We start from the raw sequence: 22,452 nt of genomic DNA on the forward strand, positions 1-22,452 counted from the left end.
TGCATGTAGTCATGGATGGATGGATGGATGAATGAAGGAATGAATAAATGGACATGTATTTATTTTTACTTCCTTATCTGAACGTTATGCATCGTTATTAGTGCTTCTGAATATTGCATGCTACCATAGATAGATGGATGAATAGATTAATAAAAGAATGAATGAAGAATGTGTGAATGGAACTGTTGCAAGTTTTTTTAATTCACTTTTGGAAAATACAGTACTGTAATACAATTTGACAACAAATACTGTACACATCATTTATCAATCAACATTTCAGTTGATTTTATTTTAATTACAAAAATATATTACATAAAACACCTTATCAGTGGCATAGTTTAAAGTAGTTCTGGCAGTCAAGTGGTCAAAAAAGCCTGTACCGATGCATACCGATATCAACCAAGGATCTCGCCATTACTGGGTCTTAGTGCAGCCACATAAAGTATAACACTTCATGTACCTAATCACTGTTTGCTAACATACATTATATTAGACTGGGTTCCAGTCCCTAATTTTGTCTTAATCAGTGAAACTATTAAAATTATAGCTATTTTGGCACCAATAGCATTCCATACTATACCTTTTCTGGGATTTTCTAATTCGCATTTAAATTCAACACAAGTTTCTCAACATAAACCAACAATGGTGGTGCTCTCCCAAATTAGCTAATACTATGAAAAATCAATAAATTAGAAATTTGTAAGTCTAACATTATACCATCTCATATACAGTACTTAGTTTCTGTTTGCTAGCATATAGGACTTATAAATGGAGCCCTATTGCCCACCCCCACCAATTCAATGCCTTCTAGAGATCAATAGGATTGAGACCAAACTCTAGAAGTCTTTGTTTATTTTCTGCGTGTATAACTGTTGCTTCATTCTTCCATCGGTTTTTAGCAAGGTCCAGCTTGGCAACCATATTGTCAAGAGCATCCTGTATAAAACAAAAACCAGTTGTAAACATAACATAGGATATATAACTTGGAAAATAATGATTTGGGAATAAACACCATCTGGAAAGTACTGTAATGAAACACTGAATATTCTTGTCCTTTTTGTTATACTGTATATCATGAGGCTTTAGCAAAACATATCAAGTGACATACATTTTTATGTTGGATATAACACATGTAACACGCCCTCATATGCTAATTCCATTTCATTTTAGTGACTAATATTATTATTAATCTTATGTCAGATATAATACTTACATGTAGCACGCCCTCATATGCTAATTCCATTCCATCAATCTTGGTTTCCAGTTCAGATATCTTCTGATTTTTCTCTTCTGTTATTTTTTCTTTCTCTGCTTTAGTTTCTTTCAACTCTACCTGTGTCCGCTCTATATTGTGTTAGCAATGACAAAAAGACACTCAGTAAAGCTTTAAACTACATTTTAAAACTACTTAAATTATGTTTAAATTTAAATAGTGATTATGTTTGCTGCTGTGGCTGAGACCCTGTAATGGCAAGATCCTTGGTCGATATCAGTACGCCACAGGCTTTTCTGACCACTTGATTGTCAGTGTACTACTTTGAACTTTGCCATTAATAAGCTAGTGTTCTCCCAATTGAAAAATTTTTACTGGAAAGTTTAATGTGCGGGGAACCGTGGAGATCTTTAGGACCCCGGTTTAACTCCCATCACTGCCTCTCCTTGTGTTTCAGCTGAGGCTGAAATACAAGTTACAATAGCGCATCGTCTTTTGGATGAGACACTTAAGCCGTTGGTCCCGTGTGCATTTATGGCCCATGTACACGTTAAAGAATGCACTACACTCTTTGCAAAAGAATAAGGGATTGTCTCCCGGGTACTGCCCAATCCCAACCAGAAGGACTCCACTGGAAATAAGTCTTCTTCTAGACTTTCGTGTTTACACCAAATAAATCCAATCCAATCCTTGGCCTTCGGATTTCAAAACGATCTTAGTGCAATAGTAAGGTTTAAAGAAAGTGGACCTTTTGAAAGTAGGAGGGGGTGGTGCGTCCACACCCTCTGCACCACCCTACATACGGACATGGTTTGTGTCTGCACCCTCTGCATCACCCTGCCTATGGGCCTGGTTTGTCTCATAATAAACAAGTCTATGATAAAGTTTTTTTAAGCTGGTATGTCTTGTTTAACAATCTTGGACGTTTTCCAATTGGTAGAAATGTATTTTATTCTACATCTGAGTGGGGTCACCCCTACTTCAAAATGGCCCACGGAGTGTTGCATTTCGGTCTTCACTTTATTGTAAAAGATATTTATTAAATGATTATTATTTTTAGTAATTTTAAATATATTTTTCTATAAATTTATTTTCTCTCGCGGGCCAGAATAAATTGTTCCGCGTGCCATAGTTGGCCTGCAGGGCGCCTATTAGAAACCAGGGTAATACAGCATAATGTACTATCACAGATCCTATAATTTACTACAGCATACACTTACTGTACCTAATTGAACTTTGACCTTTCCAAGTTCAGCCTCCAACTGGTGTATTCTCATTGACATTTCAGTCTGCATGGTCTTGTACTGCCTCGTCATGTCTATAAGTATAACATACAAAGTTATAATAGTTATTATTGTAATGCTTATGATATTATGTTTTTTATGTTTAGGTGGATAAACTAGTATAGGTGTGCTTTCAACTGATTTCCTCCATCTTGGTTACTATTGTTTGGAGCTGAATAAATAAACAATTGTATTTCTTAAGGGCCCTGCATCAGTGCTTACTTTAATGTTCCTTTTCACATTTTCGTTAATGTACAGTATACTGTTATATTTAATGTCATATTATGTATTGCATGGGGTATAAAACTGCATTGAATTGGACAGAAAACATTCATGTGACTGTACCTGATGTGACGTCCCTCTGGTCTACCTTCTGCTGCACAAGAGCCTCCTCTGCTGAGTGCATTCTGCCCTTCCATTCTTCACTGTGAACTTGTGACCTTCGGGCTAATTCTTTCCTGTTTGCAAGATGGTCCTTCAGAGCTTCAATCTCATGGATAGTTTTTTTGTATTTATCTTCAATAGTTAATTCCGCATCTAAAATGAAAGTTAAAAAAATGCCAAGAAAATTACTTTCCTCAATAACAAATTATTAATAATAGGTTTTGTTAAGTTTCTGCTTTAAAAAGTACTTTTTATAGCACAACACCGTAATAATATATCTTTCCCCTGATGTTCTGTCGATGGAAAGGCACAGAAAACATTCCCTTTAATTTAATCCAAGGTGGTGAAAGTAATTATCTTCTCTTCAAAAGAATTCCTATTCCTGTATTTTAACACATTTCAATTCAAATAATAATAATTCAAATTTTCTTCTATACCAGTCATATGTATGCAATTTATTTAAATTTAATCACAGAGTACCCGATCGGCAGTGGAGGTCCCGATTTGTGAGAAGAGGAGCATGCGCACATACTCTTGGAAGCGCCACTTCCATTCCAGTGTTAAATTAGCTATTCTGACGCCACCACACGGTTGTCACAATAGCAAATTTAAGTGTTGTAGTGTATGCTCTGACTCCCATTGACTCACTGAATATGTGATTGGCTGAGATGTTGAAAACCAGCCATGCGGAAACTCTAAGCAGTGTACTATGATGCGAAAGGCCTGAGTGTGACTTATCCTAGATACCAAAGTAGGCCAAACATTGAAAAACCTTGGTATTCCAATGAACTGTAGCAATCAACATGAAAAATTAAGGTTTATATAGAAGATTCTGACTAAGAAATGCTAAATAAAACGGAGAAACTGTACTACTATTATATATATATATATATTTTTTTTTTTTCGTTTCAGCCAGGGTATGCATTGCTTGTTTTGATGGTTTGCCACTGTTTATTCAGTTACTGTGTATATTATTATTATAGCCTAGTTATGATATGTTCTGGATACTTATGTTATTGTTAATGTTAGGCCTGGTTAGGCTAGGCTGCTGCTGACTGAGCTATCTTGCTTTGTTTGGCTAGCAGAACCAGCTAAGCTAGTCAAGTAGCACGTTGTGGGCCACCCTAGATTAGTAGATAGTAGGCTAGCCTACCTTACATACCTAGGCCTACTAGCCTAGTAGTAGGCTAGCCTAGGATCCTAGAGTAGCCTAGGCTACATGTGATGAATACAGAATAGGCCTCCAGGACTAGCCTAGGCTAGAGTATAGTATAGGCCTAGTACAATTATAGTACTAGGCCTAGGCTAGGCCTAGTAGTAGTAGTAGCCTACTAGTAGGGGGCCTAGCCTAGTAGTAGTACTGTAACTAGTCTAGCTAGTTAGGGGCCTCGGTAATAATAGTCGAATACTATAGTGAACAACATTTAGTATTACCATCTTTCTTTTTCTTTCCTTTTTTCTTGCCCTTTCCCTTCTGTTTAGGAGGCATTTTGATTAGGGATTCCGCAGCTATGCGCACTGCCCCCCTCAGTTCTGTCTCTGTGTCGTGAACAATGGTGCTATGCGCTGCGCGTCTGGTAACTAAGAACACCGCCCTCTTCGTCCTTCCTTGTCGCGAGGGCCACCCCGGCGGCCACACCCTCTAATGTTGTCATATCTATAAATAGAATAGTGCCTTTTTTGGCCAGATGATTTCCTAGTGAAATTCATTGCTTCATTTCGTCAGAACAAAATACGCGGTTTCCATTGGTTGTTACCTGACGTTTGTACTTACGTCACAAATCATTCATTTACGACATCGTGAGTCATATAGAATACGGAGCTGTCATTGGTTCGTTTCATTTGGTATGACGCGGTGACGTATGGCTATTAATACTGATGATAATGATATAAGTATCAGGTGCGAACATTTTTTGTTGATTGTTGTGGAACATTCTAGGAAAGACTCAGTGTACTTCACAGAATTGTAGTATTTCATAGCACAATATTGCCCTCTTGAAATTGAAAGGAATCTTAACATTTGTGGCGTCGTGAATAGATTATATTGGGCTTGGACAGTACGTGAAAAACAAAAAAATGAAGAACGAAATAGCGGCAGCAGTAGTGTTTATAACACGCATGATAAAATCAAAGGGAAACCTCACTAAAGAACAATTAAACACGTTTTCAGACAAGTTAACTGTAGCATTAGCGAAAAAGTATCGTAATCATTGGTACGAGGAATCGCCATCACGAGGTCAAGCTTATAGATGCTTACGAGTCAGCCCCAACGTACCACAAGAACCTATGTTGAAAACAGTAGCTAAAAATGCTAATCTCGAATACACGCAGCTTTGTTTGCCTGAAGAAATGGTGTTATGGGTTGACCCAGGAGAAGTAGCATGCAGGTACGTGCTCAAAAACAAGATACAGTAATGCTAATGTATTATAAATAGTAGTAGTAATTGCTATGTTGTTTTCCTGTTGCCTTGGCAGTAAAAGTATCGTTAATCCAAGGAGGTACCTGTATTATCAAACATTTCTTTTGTTCATTTGTTTGATCGATGATGGACAATAAAAAAGTATTCTTTATTCTGAACATAATTTTTACTACTGTATTTTTATTTATAGGTTTGGAGACAGGGGATCAACATTTTTAGTGTCGTCATCCAAAAAAGATGTTACATCGAATATCAATACAAATGAGTCGCAAAATGGAATACAGAAACGAGTTGCAGGAGGATATGTGTATACCAAATACAGCAAGCAACCTGTAAATAACTCACACCAAGCAAAAGACCAGCACCAAGCACACAACCAATACCGGTACCAAGACCAATACAAAGCATACAACCAAAACCGGTATCAACAAGACCAGTACCAAGCGCAAGACCAGTATCATTGGCACAACGTGTACAACACACAAATAGCAGTAGCATAGTCCCTAGGTGTACGTCTTGACCAAATTTGATTGCCAAAGTTTTAAATACTGTATTTTGTAAATTTTAAATTGTGTACATTACAGTTCATATATTCCAGAATATTTTTTGAACTATAAAATTATTCACCACCTTTTGAATATATAATCTCCTTTACTGGTGTCCTTTTTTTTTAATAGTGGAAGATTTGTCTAATATTTGTAACTTATAAAATTAATATTAAAGTTTTTACATTTGAATTTTGAAGATCATTTTTTTTTTAAATTTTATATGGATTTATTTTATCTTAATGGCTGAGTAGAGGCAGGGCACCATTATTGTAGATAACTCCTGAAGTGCACTTCTAAAAATTTCCAATATTGTGACCAGTACTTGCTTAGTTATCAGCAGCTTATCTTTATATACTTTTATTGTTGACTTGTTGCAATGTGTTGCCATTCAGCCGGGTCTGAAGGCTTTTTTTTACAATACAGTATTATAAATGTTGCTGATATGTTTTGTCAATGTTTAATAATTTGTTTTATAGCAAAACCTACAAAATGTAAAAAAAATAAAGATAATTATAAAACATATACAATACGTTCCTTTGTTTCTATTATTTTTCATAGATTAGAATTTAGAATCATAAAGCAAATTTCGTTCAGTACAGTCCTGTGAAGGCATAAAACGTGATTTGAATTGACTGGAAACACTGATATTTTATATCAAAAGTATTCTACATTTTCACTTCAAAAATTGAATATTATACAGTCATCAATAATAAATTTAGCCTCTTTTCAAACTGTCATATCCAATACATATACAACAAACACACCATCTCTATTGGAAGTTTATTGTTAGCCAAGTGCCAAAAGATAAATTAACATAAACAAAAATATACAATTTAATCTACAAAGTTTTCATAATGCACAGAAGCCTCTTCAGGGAGGCTAAATAAAGGGAGTGCTAGCCGGAGAAAGGGATTTACAGTATAACATTTGAGCCCAGCCCAGCCAGCCAACCTAGCTAAAGTGCAATAATTATTTGCTCAACAAATTTCCATTGGGGAATGCACGCGGACTCCTTTAGAATGGCGACATTTCCATATCGAATAATTGTTGTATTAATTGTACTTTTGGTTTTCTTTAAGTTGTACAATTAACTAAATGTATGTTAATTTCAATTTGTTAATTTTTTGCTTCTTCACAGACGTGAAGAACAACTCTAGTTGAAACAAGTTTTCCTGTGTTAAAATATAGCTAATTATTATTATTACCTGCAGTGTATTATTATTATACACCATGGATCATGGAAGAGGACAACTTAAATAAGATCTGCAACTGCATCAGCAGAAACAATACAACTACTGTTACAATCGCACACTCCTCAAGATTATAGATCTTTGTCAATTTTTCTATACATCAGTCACATAAACTTGGTGGGCAACATTAAATGTAAAATAAATACAGCTCTGCAACCACAGTTCTATACATATATCTGCTTGACCTTGTTATTTCAGGATAAATGAAATGTACACAGGTTCAGTTGAAGCAACCACTTGCTCTCACATCATATCCCATAGTAAGTAATTCCCTTCACCTACAAGACATTGATAGAACATTGGCCATCAATACTTGATATACCTGTATATCCAATTGGACATCAGATTCAAAATTCATGATAGAAATTTCAGTCAAGTAATAAAATAATATTGCCAATACAGTACTGTAACATCATTTATATCATGCTTCACAGCTTTAATCAGGACACAGTACAGTTCTATATATTTCTTAAAAAGATTACAGTAGTTACAAAAACAAGATTACCTTTTGAAGGCATAACACGCATAACAAAGAATATAAAAAATGCTAAAAACTAACAAATTACCTGGACATACTGCTAAGTAGTTCAGCGTGAGTTGATGTTTTTATTGTCATGATGCGTTTACTTAAACATTCATTATGTTCCTTCAGGTAACGAATCATATCACCTTGCTTCTCTAATAGGTTGTCATGGTAATCCCCATCTCTGGCAAAAATAAAAATTAAACATAAGTTTTGATACTGATTCTGTAACATTATATGTTTACCACACTGGTCCACATTAAAATCAAACATCTAAATTTAACGACTTCATTATGACTTTGTAAGGGCACATAAAATGACATATTGAAAAAAGTATTGAACATAAAGGAGAAAGAACAATATATGATGATACAGTTTTAAACACACAATTGTAGTCGTCTACAGTACACTGTATTATTACCTAAAGCCAACCTCATGTCGATGCATATGGGCTTGGGTTAATAAGGTCATAACCTCCTCTTGTTCTACATCTGGTGCAGGCTTAGCCCTGTTGAACGCCCTCACCATACCTTACAAGAAATCAATAATTTCATATTTTATATTAATATTCAACTCCCTTTGCCATGCATTTAATGTCCAGGAAATAATTCTTTTAATTTTTTATATAATGTTGAATTTTTGTTATGTTAAGGTTTAAATAAGTTTATTGTTCGGTTCAACAAGAAATTTTGGAGTTTAAGACTTACTGATGTATTTGATAGTGCAACAGACAGCAATCAGCCATTCCAATGTAAGTATCAATTCCAAGAACATTACAGGCTCAAGAACCTCTTTCTTTTTATATAATTCTAGATCAGTAGCCAGCATAGCCAGTAGAAGTGACAATGCATTACCTACAACATTCATCATTGTAGAAAATGTAATCAAGATTTGTTTGAGTGTTGAGGCATTGTCTCCATGGTACTGCTACAAATAATTACACTATGTTTCCATTGCAATGCTACAAATAATTACACTATGTTCCAAACATCAGTACTATTAGTACAAGTGGTTTGGTGCAGTGGCAACGGTTTGGTTTCCCCACCTTGAGGTCGGGGTTTCAATCCCCTCAATGTGCATTTCACTTGTGTCCTTTGGCAAGGCACTTTATCTGCATTGCTTCTTTCCACCCAGGAGTATAAATGGGTACCTGGTAGGGTTAAATGCCAAAATGCGCTGATGTAGCTGCTGCAACCTTATGGAATACTCCCCCAGGGAGCTTGAGTTTGTGTTCCATAGGCATTTAATCCAATGACCGGGGTTAGTAATGTGAAGCGCTTAGAGGCATTAAGCTCTATATAAATCTAACGTATTATAATTACTAAATATAATTCAATGTACAGTTGGGTTGGGCATAAAATGTGTCGGGGGGGGGGGGCCCCATTGGGAATTTTTTTTTTAACACAGAGGGCCACACCTAAAATTTGATGTTTCCAGTGCACTTCCAGAAACCTTCATTCACTGGTTTTATGCCACTTTATTCTGAGTTTTACTATTACCTAGGCCTAGCACTGTCAATGCCTCAAATATTGGCCACTGTCATTGGCAGTTCTTGCAAATTCAATGCCTCAATGATGACCATTGCCAGAGGCAGCCCTAGTGCTGTCAATGGCTCAATGATGGGCACTGTCAGTGACAGGTCTTGCACTATCAACTCCTCAATGATGACCATTGCCAGCGGCAGCCCTAGTGCTGTCAATGGCTAAATGATGGGCACTGTCAGTGACAGGTCTTGCACTATCAACTCCTCAATGATGACCATTGCCAGCAGCAGCCATAGTGCTATCAATGCCTCAATGATGACCATTGTCAATAAAAGCCTTGCAATGTAATTGCCTTAATAATGACATACTAACCTACACATAATGTGTGGAATGGTATCTTATGTATTGTTTTGATAGTTGAATAGAATTCAACATATCCATTTTTCTTCATCACTTCATGTTGATGTTGAGAGTAGTAAGTAATTACACCAACAATTAACCAGAGCAAGAGGTGGCTGTATACCAAGATAGAGAAGCTCTTCTTATCATCTAGGTTCAATCTCTTTTCTAATCCATATGGAACAAGAAATAGCAACATTTCATAGCACATCTGAAATAAAAAGTAACATACCAGTAATGAATGAAATGAATACATACTCCAAATATTCAAATGCAGGTCATCGAGTTGGGATTCAATATTTCAACAATAATTATGTCATCATCAGGATTAATAATAATAATAATTATAATTATAATAATAATAATAATAATTCTTTTATGTTTTATTTTATTTATCATTTTTCACATTGAGTAGTCATACCAATGCTTATCACGATAAACATTTATCATAGTCAGAGCACTGCAACATCATGTTACCTTTACCATGGAATTAGCTTACCAGTAAGAAGACTTGACAATAGGAAACAGGAACTGTCTTTACTTTGTGAAACTTGGGCTCTTCATCCCCAGACCAGTTGTGGGCCAACAAAAGATCATCATCATCCTGAGATTGGTTCAACTGGTCATTTTGTTGGTCAAAGAAGTAGGCCTATCAGCAGGAGTAAAAAATATCAGAACTCAGTGGTGGATCCAGGGTGGTAAAAGGGGTTAGTAGATTTAAATTTATATATACACATAAATATGCAAAAACAGACAATGAGAGAATATCAAATATAATCATAAACTATGTGCATCAACAAAAAACAAAAAGAAACAAACCTTGAGTGAAGCCTGGTCAACAAATGCACACTGCTTTTACTCTCAGAATGTTGTATTCAGATGAAATTAGGAGTTTTCAGCAAAAAAATCTTTACCAGCCCTTCAATAAAGTGAAGGCAAAAACACAACATTGGGCCAATGTGAAGTAGGGGTGATGCACCCCACCCAGATCTAGAATTAAATCCAATGCCAACCACTCGACAAATGCCAAAAGATAGGTCTTAGTTCAGCTAAATATGATATTTGCAGCAGATTAAAAATAAAAACTTTATCACAAACTTGTTTTTATTATTTGTAGACCCGAGAATTTATTAGCGAAAAGTTTTTAGGCTTTAAATCCCTGGTATTTGGTGGATATAGTATGACTGATAAGAATAAAAAATTACTGGATGTTTGTTACAATTATGCATGTAACAAGTTTAGTTTAAAAGTACTCATACAGGATTTGTCCTACTAGGGAGTTGTTGTAACATTGCAACATTAACAAGTTGCTTGAAACATCAAATCTAAAAATAATTTGGTCCTTTAAATAAATTAAGAACCAGGGACCTATAGTATTAACCAAGTGTAGAATTTTTTAGATAGGATATGGCTAATGATAAGGGTCCTAAACACCATCCACACAGAACAACACGGGACCTCACAGGACCACACAGATGCAAAAGGGATTTCCACACAAGAGTATCAAACTGCTTAATAATCAATAAAACCAAACTTTTATAACAAGAATTGTCCAAATTCTGTTCAAAATTGATGTAGGGCCAGATTTGCACAAGGAATATCCTAGAAATCCGTCCACGCATTTTGGAAAATAAGGGCTAATTTCCGCACACATTTTGCTGAAAATGAGGTTTTGAACAAATCTAGGCATTATAACAATTATGCAGCAATTACAAATCCGCGCACCTATTTTCCTAGCAATTTAGATATGCTCCGCTCAATTAAAAAACTTTACAGTATAAAATGATGGGGCCTTAAAATTTAAGAAAAGCCTATTTAGGGGCCTATGTTTTTTATCATTCGTGAGTGATAAAAATGCTACACCTTTGCTAGGCTGCGTGGTGCTGCTAGGACAGTTGGAGCTGCCGTGTTATACAGCCGTGTACCTTTCTCTATCTATGCTAGTACTTCAACTAGGCCTAGGCCTACAGTACAACTACGATTCAAGACCTAGGTCTAGCCAGGGAGTTGTTATAAAATAACAAGTCCCTGGTCTAGATTTACTATGCTGCAGAAGGCCAAAGAAGGAAGGACAAGGCTCTCGATCAATGAGGGGACAACAAAGGAATTACAGACGATCGGGCACACGAGACTTTTCAAAAGTCCGATGTGCCCGATCGTCTGTCACCCCAACAAAGATGAGGTCCACTTTCGCTAGCTATGCCCAGCCTAGCCCTAGGAATCGGCATCTTCATTGACATTAATTAATTTATTTTTTTCTTTAGTCCTACTTACCCCTTGCCTTGTACTATCATTGCTTAGGCTAACCATAATCAGCGGAAACACTTTTAAGCAGTATTCAAAGGTCCTCTTTTGAAAATCATCAATATAAATAGCTGAGCTAAAACAATCTTTCCTCCTTACTGAAAAGATATGCCACACAGCTGATTCGATCAATTCGATCTGGTCCCGCGACAAAATCATAGAGGGCGGAATAGTACTAACAAAATAATAATGGTACAATCATCATTTTTATTGTTGAAGCAGAGTGGCGCAGCGGAAGCGTGCTGGGCCCATAACCCAGAGGTCCGAGGATCGAAACCTCGCTCTGCTAAATTTTTTTTTCTTACAATTTGTTTATTGATTAATAGATTAATAATTGTCAATATTGTTATTGCTATTACATTTTTTTTTATTGCTTATTTTATTTATTTGGCATAGTGATTGCAGCCCTGGAGTCGCGCAAGAAACGGGCTTATTTTTATTAGGCCTATGTCTGAAATTGCAAATTTTTAATGGTTCTTTACTGTAAATTTGATGTATATTTTTCTATTGTTATATTTATATATTTTTCTACATTTTTTCCCATTTTGTAATACAAGCATATTTAGCTCTCAGCTATTGCTTTGTATATTTATTTTATACCGTAATAACTAAGATAAAATAGATAAATTTGTTTTACAGCAAGGTAGTAACTGAGGCTATTCTAACCGTAAGAGATTTCAGCACAGTATATTGGTAAAACCAAGGAGTTAAAGTATTCCTCAATGGTAAAACTAAAACCCCGGAATTATCGACTGATACATTAGAATGCACATAGAAATATAGACCCAAGTCATTACAGGTAACCCCGATATTTTTGCATTTAATTTTTTAATTCTACAATTAATTGAATAACAATATTATGAAAGTCTTACAGAATAGGGCCTATAACAAAATTACATTAGATTATGAGACGGCCTGGTAAAATTATTACACACACACACACACACACACACACACACACACACACACACAGCTTCTGTATTGCAGTATCTTTCTTTGTAGTAATTAATTGTTTTTGCATCTTTTTATGAGTTTTAGTTTAAAAATTGTTTTTATTCAATGTTGAAGCATCGGGAAACTAAATTTCATGTCAATGTCACGTTGACAAATAAAATATTGTAATGGATTGTATTTTTGGCTACTTAGCGCACCATCTACTTGTAAAAATGGAAAATTCATTTAAAAAAAACATTTTATTTTTACTATGCCCCCTCTGCTCTTCTAAAATCCAAAAATAAGATAGGGCTATACCGTAAAGCCTCGAACTTTTATTTTCACTTTCATTTTTTATTATTTATTTTATTATTTAGTTTAGTTATTTTTTGTTTTATAGTATTCCCAAAATTTACAGCATTAATTTTGAAAAGCGGCCCCTTATTACTTTGTAAAGTAGACTCTAAAGAAGCCCATCTCGAAAAGAAGCCATCCAAAGTTCGCAAAAAACAAAAAACAAAACAAAAAAATATAAATTTAAAGCATTTATCAATCTCAATACTACACTGTCTAATTCATTAATAAAATTTCATTTTTATTCTTTCCTCCGCCTAGATGGTTTTGCCAAAATCATTTTGCTAAATGTGAAAACAAGGCTTTTTTCCGCTTTCCGCTTTGATCACGAAAAAAACATAAATTTCGCGAAACAAAGTTACGGTTGGATGGTAATGAAATCGTTGATTAGCGCCCTCTACGATGTATTTTTTTCAGCAATCACGCATCTGGCTGTAAGCATTTTTATGCACGTGGGTGCTGTTAGAAGATTTAGTGTTTCAGAAACTCAGAAATATGGGTAGACCTGGTAAGTAATCACATTTTGTTTCTATGAAAAATTATCATATTAAAATTTACAAGTGTATATGTTTTACTATCTTAATTGTCAGTAAATGAAAGAGCTTGTGTTTTATCCCATCCGCCAGACAGAAGTACTCATCTTATCTCTACACTCAGTAGGTAGGCTCGCTCATGAACTGGCTAGCTAGGCCTATGAAATATCGAAGTCCTTCCTGAAAAATTTGGCCTATTCAATTCATGCTCTGCTGGGCCTAAACCTAGCCCTAACTAGATACAGTAGGTTTTGGCCCATAAGTGCTCTAGACCATCTAGTAGGGCGTTGGCCATACACTTTAATAAGTAAAGTAAGCCTAGGCTAGATAGGCACCACATGATAAATACAAAAAAATAGCACAAAAAACTACTCATTCTCAGTAGTATCAAAAAACTTTATTTGAGGAAAATTGAACCACTGGATGGTTTTATAAACATTTGAAGTTTCTGAGTGAGTGTATAGCAAGTTGCATGTTAACAATAATATTTCTTTCACTTTTTTCCAATTATTTCTGTTAATTTTTGTAAATGCTAAAATAAAAAATAGTGTACATTTTGATTGTAAATTTTTACTGCAAATTACATTGGTCATGTATGATGTAGCTTTAAACACTACAACCTGAAAATTCATAAATTTTTCAAATGACATTTGATCCACAATTCTGAAATTGAAATTCTGAAAAAAAAAAAATGAAAATAAATAAATAAATAAATTGTATGCCGCCAATTCAGGAATGTTATCGGAGACAAGGAAAGAATGTCAAATGCTGAAAATAGACGACTGGCTTGATCTCTGTACATGGAAACTGTATGAACATGTGCGATGGTTCAGGAATGTGGTTGTTTCCTGAGCTGTTCGCCTGTACAGACCCTATAATTTAGGGTCTGTGGCCATGGTTTATACGACGTGTTGTTTTCTTGTGTATTAATTTAATAAGCTTAACTCAGACATTGATTATGATCATTAACCTCTGTTGTGTGTTATAACAGTATTATTGCTTGTTAAACCAGGTTGAACTTTTAATCAGTTGGTGAATTGGCATTAGGTGATTCATCAATTGGCAGACACTGCGCACACTTGTTATGCACGAATAGGCATGTTTTGCCCTATCCAATACAAGCGTAACCACGGAAACATGTATTTCTATTATCTTCTCTTTGAAGGGCATTTACAGTTAAAGTTCTTGATTTTAGGGCGATGTATTTAGTTTTTTTTGTTTTTTTTTATGCAATACACAGAATCATTGAAAAAATACAGGCCGGTCGGCAGCCTGTCAGCGTAGGTCAGAAATTTTGAGTGCTGGATGGGGCATCAATAATGTGATTTTTTGTGGTGTTAAATATACTTTCTGCTTCAAATCAATCAATCAATCATTTAAGAACATATAGGCCTAGACATAATATACAAAGAAATATAGCATCAAATACTGTAAGCTTTAATAATATTACGAAAAATATAATAAAAATCCACTGATTTGGCAGTATATTAATATTATCAACATTCTTCTTCTTCAATATATGCGTCGACACTTTAATATGAAAATAATAAATTCCTTTGCTTTGATTATCAACATATAAATTCGTTTGTTTCAAATAGATAAACAAAATATATTTTAAATCTTAAAACATTATTATTAACTTACCAAGTTACACAAACCTAATAAAATCCACTGTTCGTTTGTTTCAAATAGATAAAACGAAATATATGAATCTTAAAACATTTATTAACTCACACAAACCTAATAAAATCCACTGTTTTGTTCGCAAACTCATCGCAGTATTAATGCCATTAAATTGCTTAAAACCACAATAATTAATTTGCAGCATAAAGTCCTGATAATACAACACGATTATTAACATATGATTGCATAATAATGTACATTCATTTGTTTCAAATAGATAAAACGAAATATCCTACACCGGCTAGGCCTAGCCTAAGTTGGTTAATATGCTCTGACTGAGCGGAGGAAATTCATGCATTTTATGTGGAGAGTGAGAGAGGCGTTTTTTTTTTTTTTTTTGTTGAAAATGTTTAGGCCGACAATAGGCTCATACAATAATATAATAATACTACTTACTAAGCCTGGCTAGGCTTAACACCCCTAGCCCATACTGTAAATTTTTTTTTAATTGCGCGGGGATATCTCAAAAAATATAGGAATCGTAATTGCTGCATAATTGCACTGGTTATATACTGTAGATTTTATCAAAGCCAAAATTTTCGCAAAGTTTGCCTTGAAAACGGCCCTTATTTTCCCAAATGTGCGGACAGATTTTTAGGCCAAATTTTTGCGCGGAGGATATACTGTATTCCCCGTGCAGGCCTTACTATACTGTGGCTCCTGGCCTTACATAGGCCTAGCTGTCTAAGATACACCCTATGATCTTTGTTTACATAACTTCAAAATGAAAACTAAGTATTTTTCAGGTTAAATAAGCACACAGTGCAAGTTGTAACAACAGTAGGCCTATATTGGTCATTGAGAATGATCATTGTGTTAGAGTGTAAGCAATCGTATTCACAATCTAATTTAAACTTTCTATTGACTTTTACAGGTTTTGGATTTTCACCTCGTGGTCGTGGTGGTGACAGAGGTGGACGTGGTGGTAGAGGAGGACGAGGTGGAGGTTATGGTGGTAGAGGAGGGGGACGAGGAGGTGGGCGTGGTGGTAAGTTAGTGAAGTATAGATTTCCTATGTTGTGTCATGAAGTAATAATATGTATATGTAAAAGAATTTTAAATTATTGTTGTTTATTTTATAGGTTTCAGTCCCGGTGGAAGAGGACGCGGAGGACGTGGAAGAGGTTTCTGATTTCATTTTATAATTTTTTTTCTTTTAAATGCTCTCCATTCAACAAACAATTTTTGTCTCTTACCATACATAAACACTACAAAATATTATAATAATATTTAGCAAATTCTGTATTATTATTGGCTTCAAAAAGTGTAGTAATAAAATTAAGTTTATTTAATTTCTCTTTGTCATATTTTTCAAATGGTTGGGTACAGTTTTTTTTTTTTACTTTGTCAACAGCAATGTGGTTTTCTCTGATATCCACATAGACTAGCCCAAATAATGTCAACAGCAATGTGGTTGCCCAAATAATCTGGCTGGTTTTTAAAGGTCCATATTTTAATGGTTACTTCGGTTCAAGTGCAGTATTTGTTATTATTGTCCTATCCTCCTTTGGCGAGTTGATTGGCCGAGCGGTTAAGTCAGGGGCACCGTGACCTTCAGCTCTAATATCGGCGTTGGTTCGAACGGCTCACTCGCCAATGGTTCCGGTGGTGGAACAAGTCTTCTCGGATAAGGACTTTAAACCGTAGGCCCAGTGTACGCATTTCGTGTGCACTTTAAAGAACCCGGTACATCATTCGAGAAGAGTAGGGGGTTACCCGGTGTACTGGTCCATAAAGTCCCCTGTTGTTAAATGGATATGCCACGTAGGACAGTGATTAAGTTCACTTATTGGCATATCCTTGGCCCTCGTGCCTAAAGAAATGAAATGAAATGAAAATGAAATGAAATGGCTAATAATATCCAAATAACTGAAACAGATATAGTAAGAGTATTTTCTTATAGTATGGTGCTGCCGAGAATCTAATTGATAAGTTTCCCAAATGATTTTCAAGAAACTGTAATCATCACTTGCTTAGTTAAATATACCATGTTTCTGATTGTTTTTCTTTTTTTTTTTAAGGTCGTGGTGGCCGAGGTGGTTTTGGTGCTGGCAAATCTGTGTCTATTGAACCTCATAGGATAGAAGGTAAAGGGCATTATGTCAATTGAACCATATATGATTTAAGAAGCAATTTGAAAAAAAAGTATTTGTTTGAATACTGTAGTAGGCCTGTTAACATACTTCCAATTTAATTTGAATATTTCAGAACAAACAACAGTTTCATTGTAAATGTGGTTAAAATGTTTTGCATTTCACCACTTTTTCTTATATTTTGTAGGAGTATTTATTGCTCGAGGTAAGGAGGATGCCTTAGTTACACGTAACATGGTAACAGGCGAGTCTGTCTACGGTGAAAAAAGAATTGCAGTGGAGGTGAGAAATATGATGTGTATGAAGAAGTAGGATTTAATAATTACTTTCAATTGAAAGCTTGTTTAACTTGGATGCAACTTATTTGTGAATATGTTATAGCGGCTGTGTTACCACAGGCTAACAGAGAATTCAATGCTTTTTGTCCTTTTTTAAGCAACCTGGTGAAGAGGGAAAGATTGAATACAGAGCATGGAATCCATTCAGATCAAAGTTGGCAGCAGCAATCCTGGGCGGTATTGATAAGATTCACATGAAACCAGGAAGCAAGGTGCTGTACCTCGGGGCTGCATCTGGTACAACAGTTTCACATGTGTCTGATATTGTTGGGCCTGTAAGTACTTTGTTGGAAATTTGTCGTTGAATTTAACAAAACTAGAATTAGTAATTAGCAACATATTTTTCTCTAATAACAAAAATACACATCTCTACTCTCTAAGTATTGTAATGATGCTTAGTTCCAGAGATTCATGTTCCAGCGAGCCCTTATTTAGGAACTCGGTTCTGGAGAATCCAGAGCAGTGTCACTGGTTCCTTCTGCTGTCTTTCTCTTGGTCTCTACGGTTGTTTCCCTTTGTAAGTTTTAGGATATTTCTTGGCTTTTTATTTTTATTTTTTTAAGACTGCATTTCAAGCGCATAGAGATTGTCTATAATATGTGCTTTGTCATTACCATTACCACAGCCATTGTCATTACCATTTTTAGTTTATAAAGTATCACTGCTGAATATATACTGACCTAGAGGATTAGCTTAGCTCAGTCGGAGATAGCAGCTTAGCTCAGTCGGTTAATCTGGTGGTAGCTACTATGTGTGCTCTGAACTGAGGAGATTTCTAGATCCTCGGTTCAATTTCCATCGCTGCCTCTCCTTGTGTTTCAGCTGGATGGCTGAAATACAAGTGTTTCAGCTGGATGGCTGAAATACAAGTTACAATGGCACACCAGATGAGATGTTTAAGCTGTTGGTCCCGTGTGAATTCATGGCCCATGTGGACAATAAAGAACGCAGTACACTCTTTGGAAAATAGTAGGGGATTGTCTCCCAGTGTACTGCCCAATCACCACCAGAAGGACCCCCCCACATTCTTAAACAGAAAAATTTGACAAAAACCATTGCAAATTTAATGATGTTTCTTTTCAATTTATTTTAGGATGGTCTTGTATATGCTGTAGAATTCTCTCACAGATCAGGTCGAGATTTAATAAATGTTGCAAAGAAACGCACAAATGTCATTCCAATCATTGAAGATGCCCGCCATCCACATAAGTACCGCATGCTTGTTGGTAGGAAAAACATTTTTTTTCCTTAAAATTCTATACAAAATGCAATAATGTATACAGTTAAATTTGCCTAAGTCAACCTTGCCCGACTCGAATAATTTTTAAGTTGATCCTATTTTACATGCTAAATTGTGTTTTCCATTAATTAATGATCTGCAAGTCAAATTTTAAAAAGTTAAACGATATTTGAATGCCATTTTGGATTCGACTTAAGCAAGTTCAACTGTATTATTAATTTGAAACCATCTCAAATGACGATGGACCATCCGGTTCTTTTGATTATTTTAGAACCTCAACTATTATACAAAACATTTAATCTACAGAAAATATCTAAAAATTATCTCTTTCAATGAGAGATATAAAAGTGGCAGTAAAATACCTTGTTAAAGCACACCTCAATATTTGATAATTACGGTGTATGTAGAAGCTGTATGAACTGCTACAACAAACTTCCATCATGTAAATAATATAATTTGTTCATTGTAAATGATATTACAATAAGATGTTGAATATAATGTAATTTCTTGTGTTTCCTGTTTAGGAATGGTTGATACTGTGTTTGCTGATGTTGCACAGCCAGACCAAGCTAGAATTGTTGCCATTAATTCTCACCATTTCTTAAAAAATGAAGGCAATTTTGTCATCTCTATCAAGGTTATTTTATAATTATTCTTGGTACATTTTCTCAAACACACTTTTCATGTCATTTTATTTGTTTGTCTGAAAACACTAAAATTTACAATAAAAGAAACAGCAAGGAACAAGCACAAAAAAATATGAGACAGGACACCCCAAAAGTGAACATAATCACTGTCAAATGGGGCCCTTCACAAATATCGAATGCTTACAATATAAAAATTTGTTTAAAGAACTCCTGAATATAATCCTAAATTTAGCTGTTATAATATTTACTGATACTGTTTAAGAGGATCGGTATATCGGTGATTTATTTTACCCTTAATGTACTGAATGGATTCTACAGTGCAGTTTGGCCATTTAATGTTACAGTTTACCTTATGTTTAGGCAAATTGCATCGACTCAACAGCGCAGCCAGAGGCAGTTTTTGCTGAGGAAGTGAAAAAACTTCAAGCAGAAAGACTAAAACCACAAGAACAGTTGACCCTTGAACCCTATGAAAGAGACCATGCTGTTGTTGTTGGTACCTACAGGTATACTTTTAATTCTGTTTTCAACTTTTAATTCAAATGTATATTTTAAATATATATAATTGTTTTTACAGTAAAACGTCCATTTTACGAATGTCTATTTTACGAATAGTCAATTTTATGAATGGTCTTTGCCCCTGATGACGTCATCTCCAATCAATTAATTACCATAAAGTCCGATTGCGCACATTTTACAAAGTGATAATTTATATTTTTCTTGATAAAATCAAGTTTGTTGTATCTATCTATTAATAGTTCGATCTTTTCTTCCATTTTTGGTATAATGATCACTATAATTATGTAATAAACATAACCAGAGCAACGAACTACCAACACAAGTGTTGTTGGATTGAGCGCACATGTTTACGATGATGAACGAGAGTGTTGGGGACATCGTGATATGATATATGATCGCGAAATGCCTGTAAACAATACAATGCGGCAATCTATCAACTAGAAGGAACTTGATATAAAGGTCCATAAAACATACAGATGTTTGAATAAGAGTTAAAATAACATTTTGTTAAGTAGAAGAATACCAGCGATTAAAATAATTTGGTTTTTATCGAAGGTAAATTCAGCTAGGCTCCATGCGCGATAGACCATGCTGCTGCACTGTCGGTTTGTGCTAGGCTGGCCACCGTCAGCCTATCGGCGCTTAATGGCAAGCGATAGCTAGACCTAGGTATTGGAAACTGACACCCGATCTAGTTTACGAATTTTTCAATCTACGAACACCTCTTGGTACCAAGCGGTACGTAAAATGGACGTTTTACTGTATATAAATGTATTTATTATACACTAATTTAATAATATTACATATGTATATTGTATACAATTTTTAATTTAAATATATATGTATGTATACAGTTGATTGATTGAATGAGTAGTCATTGTTAGTACAAGTATTGGACAGTGGCTATGCCGTAGTGGTCAGTCTATTGATTTAGACATGCGCACACGTACGTAAGTATTGCTTCTAATTGAATTTGGTAAGCTAACTTCCAATTATGTTTGTATTTTATAAATTTAAATTTTTTTCTGTCTTTCAGACCACCTCCAAAAAAGAAGTGAAAAATATTTGTAGCACAACTTGCCTGGTCTTTTTATCTACAAATCGAACCGGACTCAACCACTAATTTGTAACATTTATGAAATGATCAATATAATCGCATAAGAATATGTGGCTGTGTTTCTGGTAGCTATTTCGATTAAGTAACTACCTCATTCTTGTGAGGCATCTTGATTACATAGCTACCTGTGTCTCTGGAGCAATTTTGAATTCATACCCAATTGCGGCTCTGGAAGCCATTTTGATTTCAATACTGCATCTGTGAATGTCATTTTTTATTGCTTACCCAAGAAAGATTAACTTCCCATCCCAAAACCGGCGAACTGTTGCTAAATGTTAAAGTAATTAGCATAATAATGTGGTAGTATTGTATATAATACTTTTACTCATAACTTCAGCATTGTAAGTTAATTCCAGTAAATGACCGATCATTTTAAAGCTTTTTAATATGCAGAATAAGAATATATGAATATATTATAAAGTCAGTTTTCTTGTTTTGGTCACTGATACTGGTTTCAGCATGGCTAGCCCCATATATATTAGTTTCCTGCAGAGCATTTTCTGTAGTCACTCCTATGTTTTGAACACAGGTTTTTAGAATTATTAATGCTCTCCACAATACCAACATAAGTAAGTTTTTTACATTTTCTGAAAATTCTTGAGGGACCAGGGGATGTAAATTTAAGCTATATAAATCCAGGGCTGGACTGGATGTCCGAAAATGTTGATTTAGGTCTAAAGTGGTCACATAAGCTATAAAGCTTACCAACCGACTCAAAACATCAAGCAAGTAACACTTCTTGATGTTCAGCAGAATATAAAGTTTTGTATACAGTGAATCAACTGGTACGAAATGAGCATTGATTATATCTAGGACATAATGATTGTAATCGTGAAATTAGTTTATTGTTGTGTTTGACCATAAAAAAAAAAACAAAAAAAAAACACTTAAATTCCTAAACAGGAAAATAATACTGTACTCTATTCGAACAGGAATTCGAAGAGGTTCCCAGGAAACTGAGTTCACAGACAGAGTCTAGCACTAGCTAGAAAATTTCTGATTATGGTACCTCTTGATGGCCGAAAATGGCATACTCTCAGTTTTGAATTTGAATTTTTTTTTTCTCAATTTTAAGAATTTTTATAAAAAAAAATTAGAGGGGAAAAGTTTGGGCTGCACTACCCCACTTTCCCCTGCCAAAAGCACACTGAATGTTTTTGTTCATCTGTAAATTTTACTATTTTATA

General features: G+C 35.0%; 4 protein-coding genes and 1 non-coding gene across 6 annotated transcripts; 3 read left to right on the forward strand and 2 right to left on the reverse strand.

Annotated features, from left to right (window-relative positions):
• Positions 1–249: 249 nt before the first annotated feature.
• On the reverse strand, positions 250–4,511 carry LOC117101013 (coiled-coil domain-containing protein 153-like). Its single transcript, XM_033240862.1, has 5 exons — positions 4,315–4,511; positions 2,842–3,033; positions 2,439–2,531; positions 1,214–1,344; positions 250–936 (listed from the first exon to the last, which is right to left on the reverse strand). The coding sequence occupies exons 1-5, from the start codon at positions 4,367–4,369 to the stop codon at positions 808–810; spliced, it is 600 nt and encodes a 199-aa protein (XP_033096753.1). The 5' UTR covers positions 4,370–4,511; the 3' UTR covers positions 250–807.
• A 248-nt stretch (positions 4,512–4,759) lies between these two features.
• On the forward strand, positions 4,760–6,353 carry LOC117101012 (protein BTG3-like). The gene is made up of 2 exons (XM_033240861.1): positions 4,760–5,267; positions 5,491–6,353. The coding sequence occupies exons 1-2, from the start codon at positions 4,957–4,959 to the stop codon at positions 5,798–5,800; spliced, it is 621 nt and encodes a 206-aa protein (XP_033096752.1). The 5' UTR covers positions 4,760–4,956; the 3' UTR covers positions 5,801–6,353.
• Positions 6,354–6,614: 261 nt separating this feature from the next.
• LOC117101011 (transmembrane protein 192-like) lies at positions 6,615–11,922 on the reverse strand. The gene is made up of 7 exons (XM_033240860.1): positions 11,779–11,922; positions 10,004–10,153; positions 9,478–9,715; positions 8,329–8,475; positions 8,043–8,151; positions 7,665–7,805; positions 6,615–7,376 (listed from the first exon to the last, which is right to left on the reverse strand). The coding sequence occupies exons 1-7, from the start codon at positions 11,812–11,814 to the stop codon at positions 7,373–7,375; spliced, it is 825 nt and encodes a 274-aa protein (XP_033096751.1). The 5' UTR covers positions 11,815–11,922; the 3' UTR covers positions 6,615–7,372.
• Positions 11,923–12,025: 103 nt separating this feature from the next.
• On the forward strand, positions 12,026–12,097 carry Trnam-cau. The gene has a single exon. It is a non-coding gene; the product is annotated as a tRNA-Met (tRNA).
• Positions 12,098–13,492: 1,395 nt separating this feature from the next.
• Positions 13,493–21,648, forward strand: LOC117101015 (rRNA 2'-O-methyltransferase fibrillarin-like). 2 transcript variants are annotated; one of them, XM_033240866.1, is made up of 10 exons: positions 13,493–13,603; positions 16,186–16,299; positions 16,394–16,435; positions 17,333–17,398; positions 17,592–17,686; positions 17,841–18,017; positions 18,836–18,968; positions 19,507–19,619; positions 19,990–20,135; positions 21,185–21,648. In XM_033240866.1, exons 1-10 carry the CDS (start codon positions 13,591–13,593, stop codon positions 21,204–21,206), a joined length of 921 nt encoding a protein of 306 aa, XP_033096757.1. In that variant the 5' UTR covers positions 13,493–13,590; the 3' UTR covers positions 21,207–21,648. The 2 variants fall into 2 exon arrangements, with proteins under 2 accessions (XP_033096757.1, XP_033096758.1); XM_033240867.1 differs by having other exon boundaries at positions 13,576–13,603; positions 16,186–16,236.
• Positions 21,649–22,452: the final 804 nt, after the last annotated feature.

This window comes from Anneissia japonica, unplaced genomic scaffold (genome assembly GCF_011630105.1).
Source record: "Anneissia japonica isolate Jap-2015-1 unplaced genomic scaffold, ASM1163010v1 scaffold1785_len1016330_cov206, whole genome shotgun sequence".
NCBI lineage: Eukaryota > Metazoa > Echinodermata > Crinoidea > Comatulida > Comatulidae > Anneissia > Anneissia japonica.

Bases quoted from the DNA above. Each gene is read 5' to 3' on its own strand.
- LOC117101013 (XM_033240862.1), bottom strand. From the start codon at position 4,369: ATGCCTCCTAAACAGAAGGGAAAGGGCAAGAAAAAAGGAAAGAAAAAG. The intron at 1,345-2,438 runs GTACAGTAAGTG...AACACAATATAG, and splicing joins AAAGGTCAAAGTTCAATTAG to AGCGGACACAGGTAGAGTTG. The intron at 937-1,213 runs GTAAGTATTATA...TGTTTTATACAG, and splicing joins CATATGAGGGCGTGCTACAT to GATGCTCTTGACAATATGGT.
- LOC117101012 (XM_033240861.1), top strand. From the start codon at position 4,957: ATGAAGAACGAAATAGCGGCAGCAGTAGTGTTTATAACACGCATGATA. The intron at 5,268-5,490 runs GTACGTGCTCAA...TTTTATTTATAG, and splicing joins CCAGGAGAAGTAGCATGCAG to GTTTGGAGACAGGGGATCAA.
- LOC117101011 (XM_033240860.1), bottom strand. From the start codon at position 11,814: ATGGTTAGCCTAAGCAATGATAGTACAAGGCAAGGG. The intron at 10,154-11,778 runs GTAAGTAGGACT...TCCTGCTGATAG, and splicing joins ATGATAGTACAAGGCAAGGG to GCCTACTTCTTTGACCAACA. The intron at 8,152-8,328 runs GTAAGTCTTAAA...ATTTCTTGTAAG, and splicing joins TTGCACTATCAAATACATCA to GTATGGTGAGGGCGTTCAAC.
- LOC117101015 (XM_033240866.1), top strand. The intron at 17,399-17,591 runs GTAAAGGGCATT...TATATTTTGTAG, and splicing joins TGAACCTCATAGGATAGAAG to GAGTATTTATTGCTCGAGGT. The intron at 17,687-17,840 runs GTGAGAAATATG...TCCTTTTTTAAG, and splicing joins AAAAAAGAATTGCAGTGGAG to CAACCTGGTGAAGAGGGAAA.